Here is a 19,891-nt window from a genome sequence, read left to right as displayed (position 1 = left end):
TCTGTATCTCTTAAATAACTCTAATTTTGGTTCATTTTAAAGTAAAACACACACACACACACACACACACACACACACACACACACTGGACTGAAGGAGCGGGATCTGGGTTTTGAGTAGTGGTGACCCTTCATTATTGCTGGAACTTAAGAAGTGCAAGAGAGAGAAATACATTTGCTTCATGACTTGTCTACAGCAGTTCATTCCATCTCGCTTTTGTTTCGGCAGGAAGATGACACCATGGAGAGTCACAATCAAAACAAAACAAGAAAAAAGCACAAAAATAGAAAAGAAAGAAAAAGAACTCACATCTCCATAACAGGTAGCTGTCTTTCTCAGTGAAGATTCTAAGATTTCATTCTGCGGTTGATTCTGAATTGGAAGTGAAACGTGCGGGTATCTGAAGTGCTGGGTGCTGGGACATGCCCTCGGGCGATAAAGCAACGGTAACACAATTCCTTTTAGTGACTCTTCTACTAGGACAAGCCCATGCTTTAAGGGACGCGATGCAGGAGGACCTGGGTAAGGAGCGGGCATCCAGGTGTTTCACGTGGAGGGAAGCTGGGTGACACGGAGTGGCAGGAACGCCAAGCAGGGATTTCTCGTTGTGATCAATGAATCCACCTGCTACTGGCGCCCCTCCTTTGGTTGATATTTATTTTCAACAAAACGAGAATGCATGAAACCTAGTGCATCCATGACAGTCCCCAAGACACACACTCACACCATCAAACAGCAGAACAAACCACAGAACAAAAGGGAGTGAGATCATGCAAAATCCTACTTTTACCAGCTAGGAGGAAAACGTTAACAGCTTTCGGTACAGAACATGGCCGCTTTTCAAACATAATTTAATTACTTGTTGACATTATATGAAACTTTCTTTAAATACAATAGTTTGAAAGAAAAATGGTGTTACAATAGAAAACCACAACAAAAGGTGTGTAAATAAACAGTTATACTGGCTATAAAAGGCAGAGACAGGGAGGGGAAAGCCCTGGAGAAAAGAACTCCTGTAGCCACTATTTACAGTGGTGGGTCCAGCTCTGTCTGAAGTCACAGGGAAAAATAACTCCGTTCGGCCAATGGACCCTGTGGAGCTGGCTGGGAAAGGACAGGGCAGGTGAACTTGGCCTCCAAACTGGAAATCTAAGCAGTCTCTCACCTTGAATATATATGTTCTTGGGGATGAGGTGGGTCTTTCTCTGTAACTGCAAATGGAACTAACACTGTCCACAGCCCAGAGCCTCCCTCTGCCCCTTCACCCAGTGCATCAGTGTGTCACTGCCCAAATTATTACAACTTTGTCTATTTCCAGGTTCAAAATGTCAAACGGTTCTGTAAGCAAAGAACCCCATGCCTCAAGGATGCTGGGACGCCATCCTTTCCAGAAAACTCAAATGCACCTGAGAGGGTATGTTTCTGAAGACTGAAGAGGGATACTTCATTGACGGAATTTATAATGAATCCAAAGGAACAGGAGTCAGGCTCCAGCCTGCTGATGGGAAACATTCTTGCAGGGCTTCTAGACCCTTCCAGACCCTTTGGAAGGCCTCCAGACCCTTGACTGGTTCCGAATTTGCTTAGAGCAGTGTTCTCCGCTAGGGGCAACTCTTGTTCCCAGGGAACATTTTTGGTAGCCAACTCGGGGTCTTACTGGCATCTATCGGGTAGTGACCAGGGATGCTGTTAGCCTATGATGCCCAGGGGAATCCCCTGCAACAGAGTATCCAGCCCCAGATGTCAAGAGAGCTGAGCCCAAGAACTCTGGATTTAGATGACATGCAGAGGTGCTTGTGCACAATTTTTCCTGTTTCTTCATGGTCACCTTGGACATTTTTGGTGACGACAAATACTGGAAACATTTGAAACTGTATGCCCTTCCTGCTAGATGGTAGAGATGAATGTCCTTAATGACAGAATTACCTTCCTGGTTGGGATGAGAACCCACGGACACCTTCGTGGAGCTTCAGAGAGCACCTCTGGGGCCACCTGCCTCTGTCCTGTTGGACTTTGAGTTCTGGTCACGAGATGGTCCCGAGTCAGACGGGTGCGTCCTGCCTACGTGGATGCAGGGTGCTGTCCTTACAGGAGAGAGTTTCAGATGGTTGGAAAGTTTAGTTTCAAACAAATAGGTGCTGTGTGTAAGAAGCGTCTCCCGGACTTCACCTGTCAAACTTCCTTGACCTAAAAATGAAGGGTCATTCTGAATCCTTCTTTTACGGATTTAAAAATGAGAATAATATACACAGCGAGCAGGGTAAGAAATGTACTGACGGTAAGAAATCCAGGCCTGGGGCTGCAAACAAAACCTTAACTGAGGTCTAGGATGGGTCTTCTGCAGGGAAAATAGCCTTCTGGTCATAGGTAGAACCCAGCAGGGAAGGAGGACAGAACCAAAGAAATGAGTGTGGAATTTAGAATAAAATTTTGGTTTCTGGGGGATTTTATTATCTGAAAATTTCAAAAGGAATTAAGGTTCTAATTTCAGGACCGGTGTTAAAAATGTAGTGATAGGTTTTGAGGGGGGGGCCCTTAAAAGTACTGATATGACGGAGCAGAGGACAGTAGTCCCAGGTGCCCCAGGGGAACAGGAGTTCATCCCACGTGACAACAGGCCTGGGAGGGCTTAGCTGTGGGCTGAGCAACCTCACGGTCTGGAAATCGAGAATGAGTCCAAAGGCTGTGCAACCCCTCGCTCCCTCTGCCCAATGGTCACTCGTCCCCAACAACGTGCAGAATTTGACTTAGAATCATCTCTCTGTTTAGAACCTGTGGCCTGTCTTCCCTGGATGCACACGCAGCTTCCGGCCCTGCTGTAGGGGCACTCACCCCCAGGGTCGGCTCACGACCGCAGCTCAGGGGCTGCGCACACGGCTCCTGGGACCTCGGAAACCCCATCTGGGGCGTGAATCCCATGCTTAGCACGGAACCGGCTCATTCCTTCCCGGGCTTCCGCCCGTTTGTATAAAATTCTCTCCGAACATGACCCGTCATTTGGAGGACAGCAATTTCTAGGGAGCAACAGGGGAGGGGATTTCAGCCAGCGGTCTACAGAATTGTCTAGTAAGAGAGCATTTCGGGGGCTCCAAATGGAACCCTGCATCTAACAAGAAAAACTTCTTGTTTTCAAAAGCAAACCAACTCAGAACAAAACGAAACACGACCTAGAGGTCAAAGCACAGCAGTCGGTCCATCCCGGCTGCCCGCGCAGGGGCTGGCGCGGGTCCTGGATGCTCTTCCTGGGGGCGGGGCGCGGTCCGCGGGTGGGGGTGGGGGGGTGCTTTAGCTCATGTGGAAGCGGTGCTCCCCCCGTGTGATGTGGGACGAGAACTCGTAGCGGTCCTGGCTGTGGTAGCCGCACATGTTGCACTCGAAGGGATCTCGGAAGCCGTGGCAGCCCATGTGGATGGTGTACATGACGTGGTCCAGGAAGAGCACGCGACAGTGTTCGCACCTGTACACCTTGAGGGGCTCCCCGCTCGTGCCGATCACGCGCAGCGCATCCGCGGGGCCCTCGGAGGCGGCGCGCAGCACGTCGTAGGCCACGTGCTCCTCCTTGATGGACAGGCCGTTGCGCGCGTGAGGGGTGAAGTGGTTGGTCAGGTAGATGAGGCCGCCCCGCTGCTCCTCCGTGTTGCTCTCGGTGTCCGTGGAGTCCTGGCAGCTGTTGCTCGGCGACGCCTCGCGCTCGGAGGACGCGGACTTGGCCTTGGAGAGCAGCAGCAGGTTCTCCACGGCGCCGTCCTGGGCCGAGTGGTTGGAGCGCGCGGGGCCCTCGGCGTGGGGCTTGTGGAGGTGGTACATGGGGCTGAGCACCGGGACCACGTCGGAGCTGCCCGGGGGCGTCTGCACCAGGGGGCGCAGGGACTCGGCCCCCAGGTAGCTGATGGCGTTGTTGATGGCCTGGTCCATCACGTGCGTCTGCATCATCTCGTTCTCCTTCTCGTAGCTGGCGCTGCCGTCGTAGGGCAGGTCCGACAGGCACTTGTCCCCTGTGGGAAGCGGGGGACAGTCAGAGAGGCCCAGGTTACCTCTGCACCCGGCGGCAAGAGCTGACAACTACACCTGCGGCGCACCGACCTCGGGAGCACCTCCAACATGGGGGAGAGCTGACACATCTCTGCCTGCCGGGCACCTGGCACGGGGCTGTGCCCGGGGTCGGCGTTTAAACCAATTTGTCTGGACAGATCAATAAATGAATCGGGGAAATAAGGATGGTGTGCCAACTTAAACAGCATATATTTAAACGAATGAAACCAATACTTGTGTCTTTTACTCCAGATGTTATAAACATTTTTATATTTAACATTAATATTTAAATGATGTATTTTCAATATACTCTTGTAAGAAATTTACAATGGCTGCTTAATTTATCAAATTTATTTAATTAAAACATAATTATATGATTTCAACAATGTGCGACGTACTTATTTAAAATAATATTATCTCGTATGTTTTAAATTCCCATCTTTAATACGCTAGAATAAGGCTTAATCAAAAATACGAAAACTGTATATTCTTTATAGTGAAATGGTATCCGTCTTGTCAGTAGCACAAAGCTGGCTCTGACTTGCGTGAGAGTGAAAACCATCATCGGACGCGCCGGCCTCCACATCCTGCCTGGCCTCCAATTCCACTCTCGCCTCCCAGCCCTTAGCAGCACTGAGCCTGTGCTGCAGAGTCACGTGGTGGAGAGCCGGGAGCAAAGCAAGGAGGCTCCAGGGGTTACGTTTACTTGTCCTTTCAAACAATTACTGAACATGAACGATGGCCGAGAATTGTTGTCAAGGACTTGTCAGCAACCTTAGCCTCAAGAAACTTAAGGTCTAATATCACGGTTTGTAGAAGGCGGCGAGCTCGCTTCCCCTGGAAAGGGGAAATTTGAGAAAAGATTTGACTTCTTGTAATTAACTTTCGAGTGTAAATTTTCACAATGAAATAAAATGAATATACTTGAAGATACACCTTCCCGATATACTGGTTCTAAGCTCAGTAGGAAACCATGGCTTCATTAGCAAATTCATTAATGAACTGTCTGTCCTCATGGTCAGGGCTATTGATTCACTGGACTTTCAGCGGTGGTTAGTTAATAAGTCACAGGACGAGAGGCCATCCACAGGCAGGTCTGAATTGTTTACGTTTCACCCCTCGCTCTGCTTCTTTCCTTCTCGCACCAAATCTCCACCAAGCGTCCACCCTGAAGCAGACAGGAGGGACGGGATGGCCAACACGTAACAGTGGTCCCCATTCTCAGCAGCCCACAGGGGAGACAGGCATTAACACATGATAACATGCAGTGCATCCCTGTCTGAGAAGTTGCATGAAAGGAAAGGAAGGTTTGCTACGGGGACCTAATGAAGCTTTCTAGTATGAGGCATATTCCTGGCACTTATCAATGGTCACAGATTTTTTTAAGGATTAATAATAAGTCTAGGAAGTATGGAGCAGTTTATCCTTCTGTTGCTAAGAGCTGGCTGCAGACCGTGAAGTGTGTCCCACACAGGAGAAGCAAGAGGACGGAGAGGAGAGGGAGACTGGAGCCTTGAAGGGATGGGTGAAGGTGGCCAGAGCCCTGGGCGGATCAGTAGGCTGGGTAAGCCCTGCAGAGACTGTGTCTGAAGGAAGACAGAAAGGTCTGAAGGAAGGAAGCACCCTTCTCGGTCACTGGCGGGAGGCAAAGGTGAGGAATGCCTTCCGGCTGCCTAAGGGTCCAGGTTACAGCTGATGGTGGCTGGAGCGGCTGGTGACAGCAAGGACCCCCACACCTCCCACACTGAAACCTGACAGCACGGTCTGCAGCTAGTTCTTAGCAACGAAAGGAAAAATTGCTAGTTCTTAGCAACGAAAGGAAAAATCGTAGACTTATTAATAATCCTCAAAAATGTCCGTAACCTTTGATAACTGTCCAGGAGTATGCCCCATCATACGAGAAAGCATCATTAGGTCCCACTTCTTGCTTTGCTAGGGATATGTATCATACAGCGGCCTGGCTCTCATTCATTCAAATCTGCTGGTGGTCAGGAGTGACACACGCCCTGACAACAGTACAATGTGACCCTTGGATGACACAAAGAAACTTGTCAGTGGACTGCCACACCCTCTGCAGAACTGCAACAGAATGGAATTTCTACGTAAGTTGGGTGGCAGGGATCACAGAAGTGGTGTTTCTCCCCATTTAAGGTTAGAAGTAATTGAGTAGCATTACAGAAACCACGTGGGTTTTTTTTTTCCTGTTTTTGTGTCGAGGTGTCAAGTGTCTGGTTACATTAACCTCAGAGGAGAAGGAGTCCCTTCTGGCTGGTATCTCAGTCTGTCTCTCCACCAAACCCCAGCAGGGAGGGGAGGGGAGTGGACTTCACAGACAATTCTGATACATATAGAAGTGCTTACAGCTCCACCAAAATTGTGCTTTCCCACCTAATCATCCTGTTTCTCCCAAAGTCATGGTTCTGTGGTTTCCTAAGCAACCACTGAAATCTGTTGGTTTTAAAACTGGGAATCAACAACAAAAGGAGGTAGGAAATAAACAACAACAACATAGATTTCAGACTCACGTGGCATATTAAAAACACCCACAGAATTTCTCTTCCCTAATATTCCACAAAGTGAGAAAATCCCACAACGTTCACTTTGGCAATATGCTAAAGAAAGGTACATAGTCTAATGAAATACATGTTTATAAAAAATCAAGGACCAAGGCAAGAAAATTCTGGCATGAGATACATGGAAAAGCTTGGCCGTTGATCTCACTTACAAAAACCTTAAGTATGAATCAACAAAATCTTCAGCATTTTCCCTAATATCCTCATATCCATAGAGAATCAATTCAAATAGGTGTCTTTTTCCACTTATGATCGAAAAGCAGTTAAAACCTCTGCTAATGAGACCAGGTGACCCTGGCCAAGTGAGCAGTGAGACTGGTTCTCTGGATGGGAGATAGGAGTTAAGTCCTCAATGCTGTACACTGGGAGGAAATAGCCCAAAGGACCAGAGCAGGCCCCTGTGGGAAATACTCCCCAACCAGGTACAGTACAGTGATAACTGGTTTAGGGCATTTAACCAGGTCTCAGAACGAGGGACAGAGGGTGGAGAGGAACTCTTTTAACAAAGGCTGCACTTCGCCTCACCTGAACTCTCCCAACCCCATCCTTGGCATTCTTTCAGTATTGAGAAAAGTCAATAGCTCTCACAAGAAAAAAAAAAATCTCAGATACAATAGGAAGAATGTAGACATGTCAATCAAACTCTATCAGCCCAAGCTGAATAAGCAAGATGAAAAGAAAAGGTCATGGTTGCTGTGAAGATATTTTCTAGCAAGACAAGGGAAGAAAGGAAGTGAAACACAGACCACTAAGCCCATCCTAGGGAAAAGCTTAATTCAAGGAAGAGAAGTAATGTTTCATAATTGCTTTGTGACACGGATTCAATTAAAAAAGATACTGAAACATGGCAGGCTAAAACAACAGAATAAGATGAAAACAGAGATTTTCGATCTCAGGAAACAAAATGAGGTCCAAACAGTATTATTACAGAATTAACACATGGATTAGAAACATCAAGTAATAGAACATAAACTCCTAAAAATGGAATTACTAACATAGAGGAAAAACACAAGATAATAACAGTGAATAAATGTGAAAAAGCCAAAAAAATAAACTTAGAGAAATGCTAACAGATATGGAAGACGAACTCTCCAACATAAGGATATCTGGTATCTCTGAATAGAGATCACAGCAGATGAAACAAAAATATATATTTATAAAAAAGAGAATTTCCAAGAAATAAAAGAGAAAAGAAGGGAATCCCCAGATTAAAATGTCAGGAAATTTTTATTCAGAATGCAAAAACACCAAGACACATCCCAGTTAGGGTATTTAACTTTTAGGTTAAAGAAAAAACTCTTCAGGCATTCAGAGAGAAAATGAAAATCTTGCCTTCAGTCATGATGGCAAGATCTAAAAAGTTCCCAGGGGAAAAAAAAGAGTGAACAACATCACATACTTGTCAGAATGCTCTTCAGGTAGAAAGGCAGCAGGCAGACCTCCTCAAACACAAAGCAATTATGAAAACAGAACGCCTACAGAAGCTTCTTGAAAAGAGTGGCATGTAAAGTCCAATCAATTAAGAGATCACTCTAAATAATTAGAAATAGTAGTAGAAGGGCTGGGTCTGAGCCTCTCTTGAGTTCAATCTCAGAGCTCTTTCAATCCCACCAATACCCTGCCAGCTTGTACGGTTACAGCTGCATTCCTACACACTCTTTCTGAATTTGTATACAAGATAGACCACTTCTAGAGGTTAGAGGTCCATCTCCTTTTTAATTTTAGAGATGGAGAAACCACAGGTTAGGAGTGGTTGATGAAAACCCCATCAAGTTGACATGAGGGTAAGGTAGTCATCTGGGGGCAAGAAGAGGCATTAGTTTAGAAATAAACTGCCAATCACCAAACTCTTGGGCAAACACCTAACAGAACACACAGCCAGTTCTGAGCCCTTTTTTCCAATCTCCACTCTGCCATCCTTGTCCTACTGTCTACTGTCGTTCCCCCCGGGACCCTGCCACTTCTCCTGTGCTGTCCACCTCTCCCCAGTGACTCCTTTTTACCTTAGCTTTGCTTGACCAGACAGACGGGTTCTGGTTTTGTTTGTTTGTTTGTTTGTTTATTTATTTATTTATAAATAGCATCTAAATCTCAATACAACACCTAAATTGTGGTCTCACCCGCAGTGGCTACTGCGGAGTTTCACAGATAGTTATTTGAAGTCTCCATAAGCTGCAGGGGCTGAAATGCCCATTTATAAAGCCCTTGGTATCCCTCACTTTCCTCACCTGAAGGAGGAAGTGGTACCCAGCTCCCCAGGGCCCGTGACTGTCAACAATCCTCGAGCACACGTACTGCTCTATCTCTCCTGGTCACCGGCCCCCAAGCCCCCTCCACACAAGGCCTCCAGGGAGGAGCTGAGGGGCCCCAGGCTCGCCTCCACCCGGTGCTACCTGAAATCCCACCCGCAGCACTTGGTCCTCCACGTCACGTCACTCCCACTCTGCACAGGAAACGTGAGGCCTCCCCCCCGCCCAACAGTCTAAAGGCTCAGGTTTGTGTGGGCGACTCCCCAGACCACGTCTCCAGCCGGTGGTTTGCAAAAGTGTTTTTTAACTGAATCCTTCCTCCCCCCACCCCTCCCAACACCCAGCCTCCGATCAAAATGAAGCCTGTTTTAAGTGTCAGAGACAGGATGGAGCCCAAGAACTTGGCCTTCTGTTGGTCCTGCCCACCTCCTGCAGGAAAGCAGCTGCCCCAGGCCTCACTGACCACTAACCCTGTGCTGGACCCACGCCCTCTCCCAACACACATTTCCCAGGCTCCCACAGGGCGTCACTCAGAAAGCCCTTGAAAACGAGCAGATCAGACCCAGACTCTATCTTTTCCCAGAACCTGTCAATGGCACATGGGTCCCCATGACTCATAACTTCCGTCCCCCAGTCCCGGCACGGCCCCCATACCTCCCTCCCTCCACCACAGCCCCACCGTCCTCGCATTTCCAGTCAATCTTTGGCACTCGAGCTCTCTATTTTCCAAGATGTGGCTCCAATCAAAAACATGCCAATGCTTTCTTCTGCCTACTGCATTGAGGCTACCTTTCTCACCTTGGCATTCCAAGGCCATTCACCTGTGGCCAGAGCTGACTCGGGCTTTACTATTATGGCTTCCCTGAGGATCCGTGGGTCACCCTGGGATGCGCCCTGCTTGTCAGACGTGTCCACACGTCCCGCTCCAGCTCCCAAACGGCATCATCGTTTCTCTGTATTTGTATCCATCTGCCTAGAACCCTCCTCCATTCTTCCACTGTCAAAAATGTGTTGAAATCCTCCTCCTCCCTCCCAGTGACAGGTCACTGTCAGCTTCACAAGCTTTTACTGATCCTCTTCCCTGGACGTGACCCTCCCCCCTGGTCGTCCTCCCTGGACGTGACCCTCCCCCCGGTAGTCCTCCTTGGACGTGACCCTCCCCCCAGTCCTCCTCCTTGGACATGACCCTCCCCCCTGGTCCTCCTCCTTGGACATGACCCTCCCCCCGGTCCTCCTCCCTGGACATGACCCTCCCCCCGGTCCTCCTCCCTGGACATGACCCTCCCCCCGGTCGTCCTCCCTGGACGTGACCCTCCCCCCCCAATCCTCTTCCCTGGACATGACCCTCCCCACCCCGGTCCTCTTCCCTGGACGTGACCCTCTCCTCTATGTTCCTCCTTCTACATTATCTTCATGATATTATCTTCACACTGAGGGCTTCTAAATGTTGTCACTTCCTTGGTGCTAATCTAGGTTCATAAAACCCCGTGATATACGTAAAGAGTGGAACCAAGGCTGGAGAGTTTGACTAATTTTGCGAAGGTGACAGTGTGGCTGTGAACTCACACCCTCAGGCTGGGTCCCCAGCCCAGAGCCCTTCGCCCCTCCCTCCTGCCCAGGTGTCATCCTTCTTGAACTCCCAGGGTCTGGGCTGGATGATGGCTACATTGGCAATAACCTCCTAGAGGAAGGGCTGTCCCACCCTGAAAGCACCTGGCACAGGTAGAGTCAGCGGTATCTCCTTGCTGGGCACCTCACAGGCCAGTTGCCCTGCAATTCTGCCCTTTTAGCCTTCAAAGTAGCCCATGTGGGGAGTATTATGAGCTTCTTCTGAAAAATGAGCACCTGAGGCTCAGAGAGGCTGCTCTTCAGGCCATGCCCCCGCTGCCCTGTGCTCACTGACAGGCCACCCCCAAAGGACACAGAGCGCCCACGGGCAGATCTCACTGAGTGCCCCAGAAGCTGCAGAACCACCTCTAAGGACAACTCCTGGGAGAAGGTCTGTTATTTTTAAGAAGCCTATTGGAAAACCATTCCGAGATATTTGAGAAATGTTAAGTTTGCCAATGTTTGCTTTTTAAAAAATGAGATATGTTTTCCTTTCTTCTACCCTCAACTAATCACCATCTAAAGCACCCGCGTGGTTGTTCTTTTAAGAGACAGGAAACGTTTAACTCTTACCAACAAATTTCTGAGGCATAGAGCTCTTACGTTTGGCGACGTTACTTGCTAGTCTGTCCAGCACGAGCGAGCGCTCCGATCCCATCTTGCACAGGTCTTCTGCCATTTCACTGTGATTAGTTTCTTCTTTAATGACTAAAGTCAAAGACAGTTAGAAAGACCAGTTTAGAAACACTTACGGTGAAAGGATTCAGTCTCATCATCAGTGTTAAATATGACATGTGTTAAGCGCCTACAAGAGCCAGGATCTTCACGGAGATTATTTCTAATCTTCCTAGCAACCCTGCCAGCCAGATGGAGGCTGACCAGAGCCACCTGCTAATGACACCTGCCTTATCCCCCAAGACAAGGGAATAAGCACCACCACTGTCCCTAGAAGCCGGACTGTGATTAAGTAATTGTGTCCCTTTGACAAGTCCTCTTAACTTTTCAAATACACCCCAATCCACTAATTCAGTCAATCCTGACAGCAGCCCTCCTGAGAGTCAAAGAACTCTCAGCTAGAAATGATCTAAGACTCGGACTCTGCCACAGTGGACAGAGGTGCAGGAGAAACCTGGCCACAGAGATGCTGCAGCCAATCCTGGCAACATGGGAATGAACTCAGAGCTCCTGGACCCTGAACACAGCAAACCGGAAAATCAAAAAAACATGCACCGTAAGAAATCTAGAAATTGTGGAGGTGAATGTTGATCTAGGAAGTGTTTCTAGCCAACCTGTGCTTTTCTGTGTCATCCCTTTCTTTCCATAATTGAAGACACAGCTTTGTATCCTGCATAACCACCCGTGTTCTAGTTTTTATGGTCGGAGTTTTGGAAATATCGCTCTTTCATCCCCCTGCAATTTCTCCTAAGCTGTAAGAAGCTAAAAATGCAAACTGATTATCTTCCAAATGGCTAATCAATTCTTCCCACAGCGATTCTGAAAAGTCCACTGAAATCCCACTGCTCTGTGCTTCTTCCTTTTTCAGATGGGACGGGCTGATTGATCACAGGGTCTCTGGAAGTTTTACTCATTTCTATTATGGATTTGTCTGTCCATTCTTCAAAGAGGTCCAGATGACAGCTACGTTTGAATACAGCATTAGACATTACTCTTCTTTTTAAAAAAATGCCATTTCCCTCATTTGCTTTTCCAGATACACTTTATAACATTCCAATAAGATTGACAAACCAATTTCATGCTAAAACCGTGCTGTGATCCCAGAGGACACACGTGCAGTGTCCAGGCCTCTCTCCCTGTGACTCCTCCATGTTTTCTGGCCCCAGTATTGTTTGCTAGCTTTCTTCATCATGGACTGCACATGACCTGCTAAGATTATTTCTAAGCATTTTATGTCTTCGTTGCTTCACGATGAACGCCACTTTGAAAAAACATATTTCAAATTGGTTATTATCGCTGGTAAATTTAATTTTTTAGCCTTGGAAATGTGGGTTTCTTATTAAATGGACAAACGTAACAGCCCACACCCTGATTTATATGAGGGGTACCCATAAAATCCGTAGAATTCAATTGCACTGGTAGTATTTTTGATCTATCAAGCTGATATGCTTCCCGGTGTATCCATCCTTCTCTGCAAAGCCGGGCCTGTGGCCTGTCCAGGGCGCCTACAGCACCTCGAGCTGGGTTTCCTCTCTGCCAGGCCATGGGGCCTCCTGAGACCCTCAGAGACAGCACAGTGAGGGGCCACGAGCCCAGGGCTCCCAGACCACTGACTCTTCTGCCATTTGATTCATTTCTCTCTAAGCTTGTAACACAATCTGTGCACCTAAGGCTCAAGGGAACCTCATGTTTTCCACAAAGACATTAGGAAATTATGACAGATGACCAAAAAGCCTTTTCCTAAATAAAATCACATTCAGAAAAATTAAATCTTCACTACATCTCATAAGCTAGGCTCTGTCGATACCTAAGCCCAAAGAATGGTGCCAACCTAAGGGGATGGAGGGGGTGAGCCCGCTTAAGGGCCCATCTGAGTGCTCATGGGGGCTGGTCCTGGGGGGCCCGGGAGGGATGGGTCATGAGAAATGCACAGAGGGCACAGGTCAACCAGCCCAGCACAGCGAGACCCCCACCCACTGCCTGCCCGAGACCCGGTGTAGCCTTGCACAAATTCCACTGGCTTTTATGGACCCTCAACCAGCACTAACTCCACAGGAGAAGCCGTCTCATCTGAGTACAGGACAGAAAGCCATCATGAAGAATTCCAAACTATCTGATCACCAGAGGGAATCAATCTGCATCTTAGGACTAAATGGATCCACATTCTCTCTGTTTACGTCTTTCACTTTACGTTATCTCAGATCAGAGCCAAATGTTATCTCGAGATGCAATACACAGCGAAGCATCAGAGCACATGAGGAAAAAAAGCAAGCTTCCCTTGAAACCTGTGACAGCTGCAAGACTACAGACAGTCAGGGTCTTCCAATCATCCCACGTTCCAGGCAGGTGCCAACACTGATGAATGAAAACATGGCCTGAAAGCTCTTATTTGATCCACTTCATGAAAAAATCACTTTTAAAACCAGATTTCACATCTTATTTTGATGACTAAGCACAAAGAAGCAATTGATACTCCAGGTTAAAAAAAAAAAAAAAAACACCAAAAACCAGAAAGAAAAGAAAAAAACCCAGACTTTCAAGGGTCACTACAATCTTAGAAGCTTCCCCAGACTTCGAGAGGAAGGGGTTTCAAGGTCACGTGCTCCCTGGTAAGAGGAGGTCTTGGAAAGCTGGGAAGCACAGGGCACTCCTAGTGAGAGTTCAGCGGCCAAAAACATCCCTCCATCCCAGCCGTGGTGGCTCCCGGGCCTGTGCTCTGGTCCAGCTGCATCCCAGCGGGCAGGGGGCCCTCCTTCCCCCCAGCTGGGGAGGGAGGGGGAGCCAAGGCCAGGCAGCCTGTGCCCTCGGCGCTTACCTGGGTACAGTGTGCCTGGAAGGCCCATGCTTTGCAAGTAGTTGTGGCAGCGCTCTTTGTGTTCCTCTAAAGAGCTTCGCTGTTTATAGCTTCGGCCACAATATCCACATTTGTGAGGCTTACCAACTGCAGGAGACACAATGGAGTTCAAGACCCCGATTAAATAGCGGCCGTACGTGTCATGGGAAGGCATGCAATACACTTTTTACCAAAAAGGCAAAAAAAACTCTGCTCTTGAGAGCTAAAAGCATTATGGGCTCCGTCGAGTTGACTGAATTTAAAGATGTGAATGCCCAGGGGTTTCCTGATTGTACCAAGAACTCCTGTTACCTTTTTATCATTTTAACTTGTTCACTGCCTAACAAATTCTCTTCTACTTAAATCACAAAGTCTGAACTTTAACTGGAAGAAACAAACCACTGCAGTGTTATAACAGGGATGCCCGACAACAGGGCAGAGATGTGAGGAAGGCCTGAGCTGGCTGGATAAGATACAGACTCAGCTCCAAAGTTGGCCTCTTGTCCATGGCCACACCGTGGGCCAGGTCTGGAGTGACAGTGGCGTCAGGTCTGATGCAACCAAAGTGAATTCAACTCCTAAACTAGTGCTAAACAAATACCTGAGGTCTGTAAGACACCACAGTGGATAAATAGACTTTAATGAAATAAGCATTTTGTTTCCAAAATGTATTTTCTTGTTCTAACCTGGAAAAGCTCTGTTTTCTCCCCAAAGACCTTTAGGGATGGCATGGCTTCTAGATCAGCCCTGTCCCACAGAATTTACTATGAAGAAGGAAATGTTCTCCACCTGTTCTGTCCAATATGGCAGCCACCAGCCACGCGTGTCCACTGAGCATTCGAAGTATGGCTCACGCCACTAAGAACAGAAGTTTGAATTTTGTTTAACTAATTAAAACTAAAATTTATATACCACATGTGGCTCATGGCTACTGTATTGAGCAGTGCACTTCTATACAGAGTTTAGTTCTTCCTGAATTTTATTGAGTGGTATTTTAGGAAAAGAAGACTAGCACAAGTTCACATCATGCCTAAGTTTAAAGATTTTAATAGCATTTTAGGAGATAAAATGGATAAAGGATCTTCTATTATTTATACAATACAAATTTCCATCCTAAAGCCAGAACCTTTTAGTTCCTTCTCATATTGTTAGATTTCACATATTTGAGAGTATTATGTCAAAATCGATGCCATCCAAATAGGACTGTTTGGTGAAACGGCTTAACCCAATCTTGTATTGGTTAAATCTCTTCCTTAGGTGAACAGAAACTATGGTTTAAGAAGACTAGACGAAAACCAAAATTTGACTTCTGGAACATCTACTGGAGGGAAAAGGGAGCTTTTATTATCTGGAGAAAGTGTTGTAGCCCTAACATCAGAGAAACAACATTGACGTATACAATGTTGCTAAAACCGCACGTTTTATTGAGTATGGCCTTTAGAAACTCATAGAATATAGATAACCCACTCAATGTCTCTTCCTGGAAAAGCTGCAGCTTTAGCAAATTTCCATGCATATAGCCTGGTGTCTGAATACCCATTTCTGTCTGAGTATATGATTGATTTTAACTCTGGAACATAAGAAGTTCATGAAAGCAACTGAACGAAAGTATATCTTGAAGTGTAGTCCACTGTTCTGCAGGAAAGAAGGTCTCTAGCCAAGCTTGCAATTTCCAAAGAAAGCAGAGAAGAAGGGAGGGGAACCCTTCCTCACCCTTCCAGACTACCCAAGCCCCTCTTATCAATACGGGACAAATCCTATAGCTGGAATCTCAGGCCACCACCTGTTGCCAGGGAAAGCTACCAGGTGGATGGTGGTTTTTAGTGGAATGGGGGTGTGGCCATTTCACGACGGACTAGAACGTGACCATATCTGAATTTGCAGACAAAGGCTGAAGTCCTCACTTCATTCTAGTGAAATCATCTTGTAGAACCTAAGTCATTGTCTTTTTTTTTTTTTTGCAGGAGTTGTGTGTCTGTGGCACTTTCCGACGGCAGAATCACCAGCAGCCCTGGATCAATGATGGTTTTCTCACTACTGTTTTGTCTACTCGCTCATCAGTGGATCCCTAATAGAAATAAAGTGTCCAGAGTCTACCACTGTTATATATAATCAGCCACACTGAGCAGGATACCATCATGCCTCACATGACATAAGCAGGCATGGAGCCAGAATAAGTTAAAATACTGCATGAGATATTTCTAACTTCACCATAGAACTGATACGCAGGAGAGATTTCTGTTGCCAATCAGAGTGACCCAGGGATGACGACAGTATGGTTGGTGTCAAGCTAGGGCTGAGTCTTTGTGTTTTCTACCAAAGGGGATATTGTGCATCCTACAACTCTAATGCAGTGTTACTGCTGTGATGATGTCAACCTGACTCCACATGAAGGCCACCTGTGAAGTTTCTCTGCCCTAGACCCCCTGGTAGGCTCTGTACACAGACGGTGTCACTGTCACATCGGAAGCCTACAGAGACCCTGCAAACCTCCACCTCTGGGGGGACGACACATGCGCTCCTTATTAGCCACACGTGTAAGCACCTGCGAATGCTCACTGTCGCGGCGTCATCATCCCGCTTTGGGGGAGCCGCCTGTCTTCCTGTCCCCTGCAGCAAGGTCCACCCCAGCCCTCAGCAGGGCCCAAGCCCCACAGGCACCCCCGCCGACCTCTCCTCGTGGAGAAGCCACTCCTCGGCTTCGTGTGGCTCCTTTCTCGGAAGATTCTGAGAAGCTCTCCCCCGCCATCCCAGTGTTCTAAGAGCACTTGGGAGCCTCCGCCACGCTGACGGTCAGGAAGGAGGCCGGAACGAGGGGCGATGGCCGGACCGAGCATCTGAGAAGCAGAGCTGCCGGGACCCGCCCCCCACTGTCCCTGTGGCCTTGCGCTGACTCCCTGCAGGCACCACCCACCAGAGGAGGACCACCTCCCCACAACACTTGTAAATGCCCAGCACCTCCCTTTCCAGGACCACATGCTCACTGGGAACTTTTCCGAAGGTGAGCCTAGAAACTCTCCCTGTGGCTGGACCCAAGCCCTGCCTCCTCCCGGATGGACACCTCCCGCCCGAGACTGACTGTCCCCTCCCTGCGCTCCTGCTGCCCCTCGGATGCTCGCACCACGGTACCCGGCACACGCTGGGGCTCTGCCGTCTCCTCCCCAGGGTGCTCAGTAAATGTGTGACGAGGAAGTGGCCCCAACCCTGGCATCAACTACACCCGTCACCTCTGGGGAGCGGGGCCTGAGCGCAAGCCAACCTTCCCCAAGGACACGCATCCCCGCCTCCTGTGCTGCTGTCCTGGGGGCGTCGGGGGGAGCTGGGCTACAGCCTCTTCCCCTCCCACCGCAGGTCTGGACAGTCTGATCAGTGAGCTCCCTGAGGGCAGGGGCGAGGGCCCATCACCTCCTGCTCTCGGGGCTGGAAGGGCGTGATGTCAAACACCCCTGCGGGTGGCGTGCTGGCACAGCACACATTCCCTACCCTGTCCTCTGACCTGGAAGGTTACGGGGCCACTGGATCATGAAACACCAAGGAAGCTTCTCCGGGGACAGAAGATCCAGTCTACTCAGAGGTGGATCTGTGCTCTCAGGCTAGAGCGCTTCGAATATCGTCGGACATTCTCGCTTACCATGACCTTGCTGAGACCCTGACTACTCAGGACGCATTTACTAAAATCTCGTAACGGCCCCAAACTGGCCTCTCCCACGGAGGCCTCGGCTGGCCTCTGGCGTGACCGTTGCACTTGGCCCAGTCGGGAGCGCACCCTCAGGGAACAGGCAACACCCATCAGGACAGAATCACCTTATCTACCACCTTTGCAAAGAAAACTGGCCCCACGATGACTCCCGAAATGCTCGGCATGAAACAGTCGCGTGGGAGGCTTAACAGTTAACATTGAGAGACGTATTTGGAAACTTTGGGGTGTCAGCGGCACACTCAAGACAAGTACGAGCTGCCAAATCCTTTAAAAGAGAAACCCACTTACCTGACACAAGGGGACGAGGAGGCCTCTTTTGAAATACTCTACCTAAGATGAGACGTGTGCGTGCGTGTGTGTGCGTGCGCACGCGTGTGTACGTTAAGGTTCCCCACCCATCCGAGCACGTAGGGGAGGGCACTGCTGTCTCCGTCAGGTGCAGCCAATGCCCGGAGGAGCGGTGTCCCGGGAGCAGGGCATCCCTGAGAGGATGCCAGGCAGTCCCCAAGCCAAGCCCCGCCTGCGCCCAGAGGACCTACCGGAGTGCGTCCTCAGGTGGCCGGTGAGGGCGTCCCGCCGGCGACATGCGTAGTTGCAGAGGTGGCACTTGAAGGGCTTCTCGCCCGAGTGAAGCTTGATGTGCCGGAGCAGGTTGCCCTTCTGCGTGAAGGAGGCCCCGCACTGGTTGCACTGGAAAGGCCGCTCTCCTGCGGGGACGAGAAGGGAGCCGGTGAGAGCGGGACCCAGCGCTGGGACGAGGGGAGGACGTGGCGAGAAAGTTGTTTCCCGAGGGCCCGGTGACTTCCACCGGCTGCAGGTTTGATGGAACGTGAGGCTTTCAGACTAAACCTGCCAGTTCCTTAACGCTTCACTGGTTGGGTCAATTTGATCTGAAAATCTAATTTTTTTCCCCTAAATCAGAACGGCACATCACAATGCAAATTCAAACTCATTTAAATAAAGCGGCGGCAACATTTTGTGATGAAGAGCCACTCTTCCTCATCAGCAGTTTTGGAATAAACCAATATCCAATTTTGCGTGTTGTGGCATTTGGTGGGGCTTTTAATGTGGCTTTTTTCAAAGGGTCTTTAAAATATGCCACTGAAGCAGCAAAATAAAAAGGAAACTCATTAAAAATGCATTTCAGGATCACAAGTTCATTTCAGCGTTACATTCTTATATTTAAATGAAAGGTACTTCATTATAACAGTTATAATAACTTCTTTTCATTTACATTTTCCCTGTATTTTCCCTTTCAATTTCTTCTCCATTACCTGTCTGTCCCTATGCAGGCAAATCAGGAAAGAGACAGACAGAGTGTGAGGGTGGGAGAGAGAGAGAAAGATTGAATAAAATGAGAAGTTGAGAAACTGGAGGGAAGGTCTGCACCGTCCAGAGAAAAGTCCCGAATCTCCCCGTGATGCTGCCTCAAAATCTGACCTGCACTGAGGTTTCTGGCTTTTTGCTTTCCTCACAATCCTACAACCTTGAAGCTAGTATTGTTCTATCCGTATTCATAGAAGACAGTTATATTTTCAGTACCAATATTCTAAGAGGTGCAATTTAGTTGTCATTAGGAATTCTTTCAGGGGTGGCACTACTGGAGTGGTGACAAAAACAAAAACAACAAAAAAACACTGGACCCTCTGCTGTGTGTCAGCTCATGTCCCCAAACTCTGAATCCAACAAAGGATGAAACAGGCATCTGTGCTCAAGAAATATGCTATTGAGTAAGTCATAGGTCTCAGAATCTAAAATCGATGAACATTTTTATTTAACTCTCAATTAAAAGAGGGATACATTTGTCATGTTTAAGTAAGCATTAAAGCTCTTTTAAAAACAGATGCTTTTTTTTTTTCCTTTTTTTTTTTTTTAAGAAGGAGAGCTCTGTATGACCACAATATCTGGTGTTGAGATACCAGGAGAATGCACTTCCTAGTAACAATTTTTTCTTCAGAAAGAAGAATGTGTTAAAATGTACAGTCGATCTTCCCAATCGGCTTACGTGATTTTGGTGAACAAGACAGCACTTAGCAAAAGCGATTAAGTAGAAGCATATCTGGTCCTCTTAAAATCGACACCAGATTAAATTTCAAAGTCTATATCAGCCTCTGAATTTCATGATTACCATCATTCTTAATTTTAAGTGGGCAGGACCGATGTGCTACTGGAAAAACTGCAACTAATTTACAATGATATTCAATCATAGACCATTTGGAAA

General features: G+C 48.0%; 1 protein-coding gene across 13 annotated transcripts in view; it reads right to left on the bottom strand.

Moving 5' to 3' along the window:
• Positions 1-763: 763 nt before the first annotated feature.
• Positions 764-19,891, bottom strand: part of IKZF1 (IKAROS family zinc finger 1) — a 91,077-nt gene continuing 71,949 nt past the window's right edge. For 6 of the 13 annotated variants that reach the window (XM_019939551.3, XM_019939558.3, XM_019939579.3 and 3 more), the window contains 4 exons: positions 18,210-18,377; positions 13,953-14,078; positions 11,036-11,170; positions 764-3,995 (listed from right to left, as the gene is read on the bottom strand). In XM_019939551.3, coding sequence (XP_019795110.2) covers positions 3,286-3,995; positions 11,036-11,170; positions 13,953-14,078; positions 18,210-18,377 — 1,139 coding nt within the window. In that variant the 3' untranslated portion in view covers positions 764-3,285. Of the gene's footprint in view, positions 3,996-4,016; positions 4,870-11,035; positions 11,171-13,952; positions 14,079-18,209; positions 18,378-19,891 lie in introns of those variants that run through there. The other 7 variants (XM_019939564.3, XM_019939573.3, XM_019939592.3 and 4 more) reach the window with 4 other exon arrangements.

The sequence above is a fragment of the Tursiops truncatus genome, chromosome 9 (assembly GCF_011762595.2).
Source record: "Tursiops truncatus isolate mTurTru1 chromosome 9, mTurTru1.mat.Y, whole genome shotgun sequence".
In the NCBI taxonomy this organism is placed as follows: domain Eukaryota; kingdom Metazoa; phylum Chordata; class Mammalia; order Artiodactyla; family Delphinidae; genus Tursiops; species Tursiops truncatus.
This window is presented reverse-complemented; position numbering and strand designations above follow the sequence as displayed.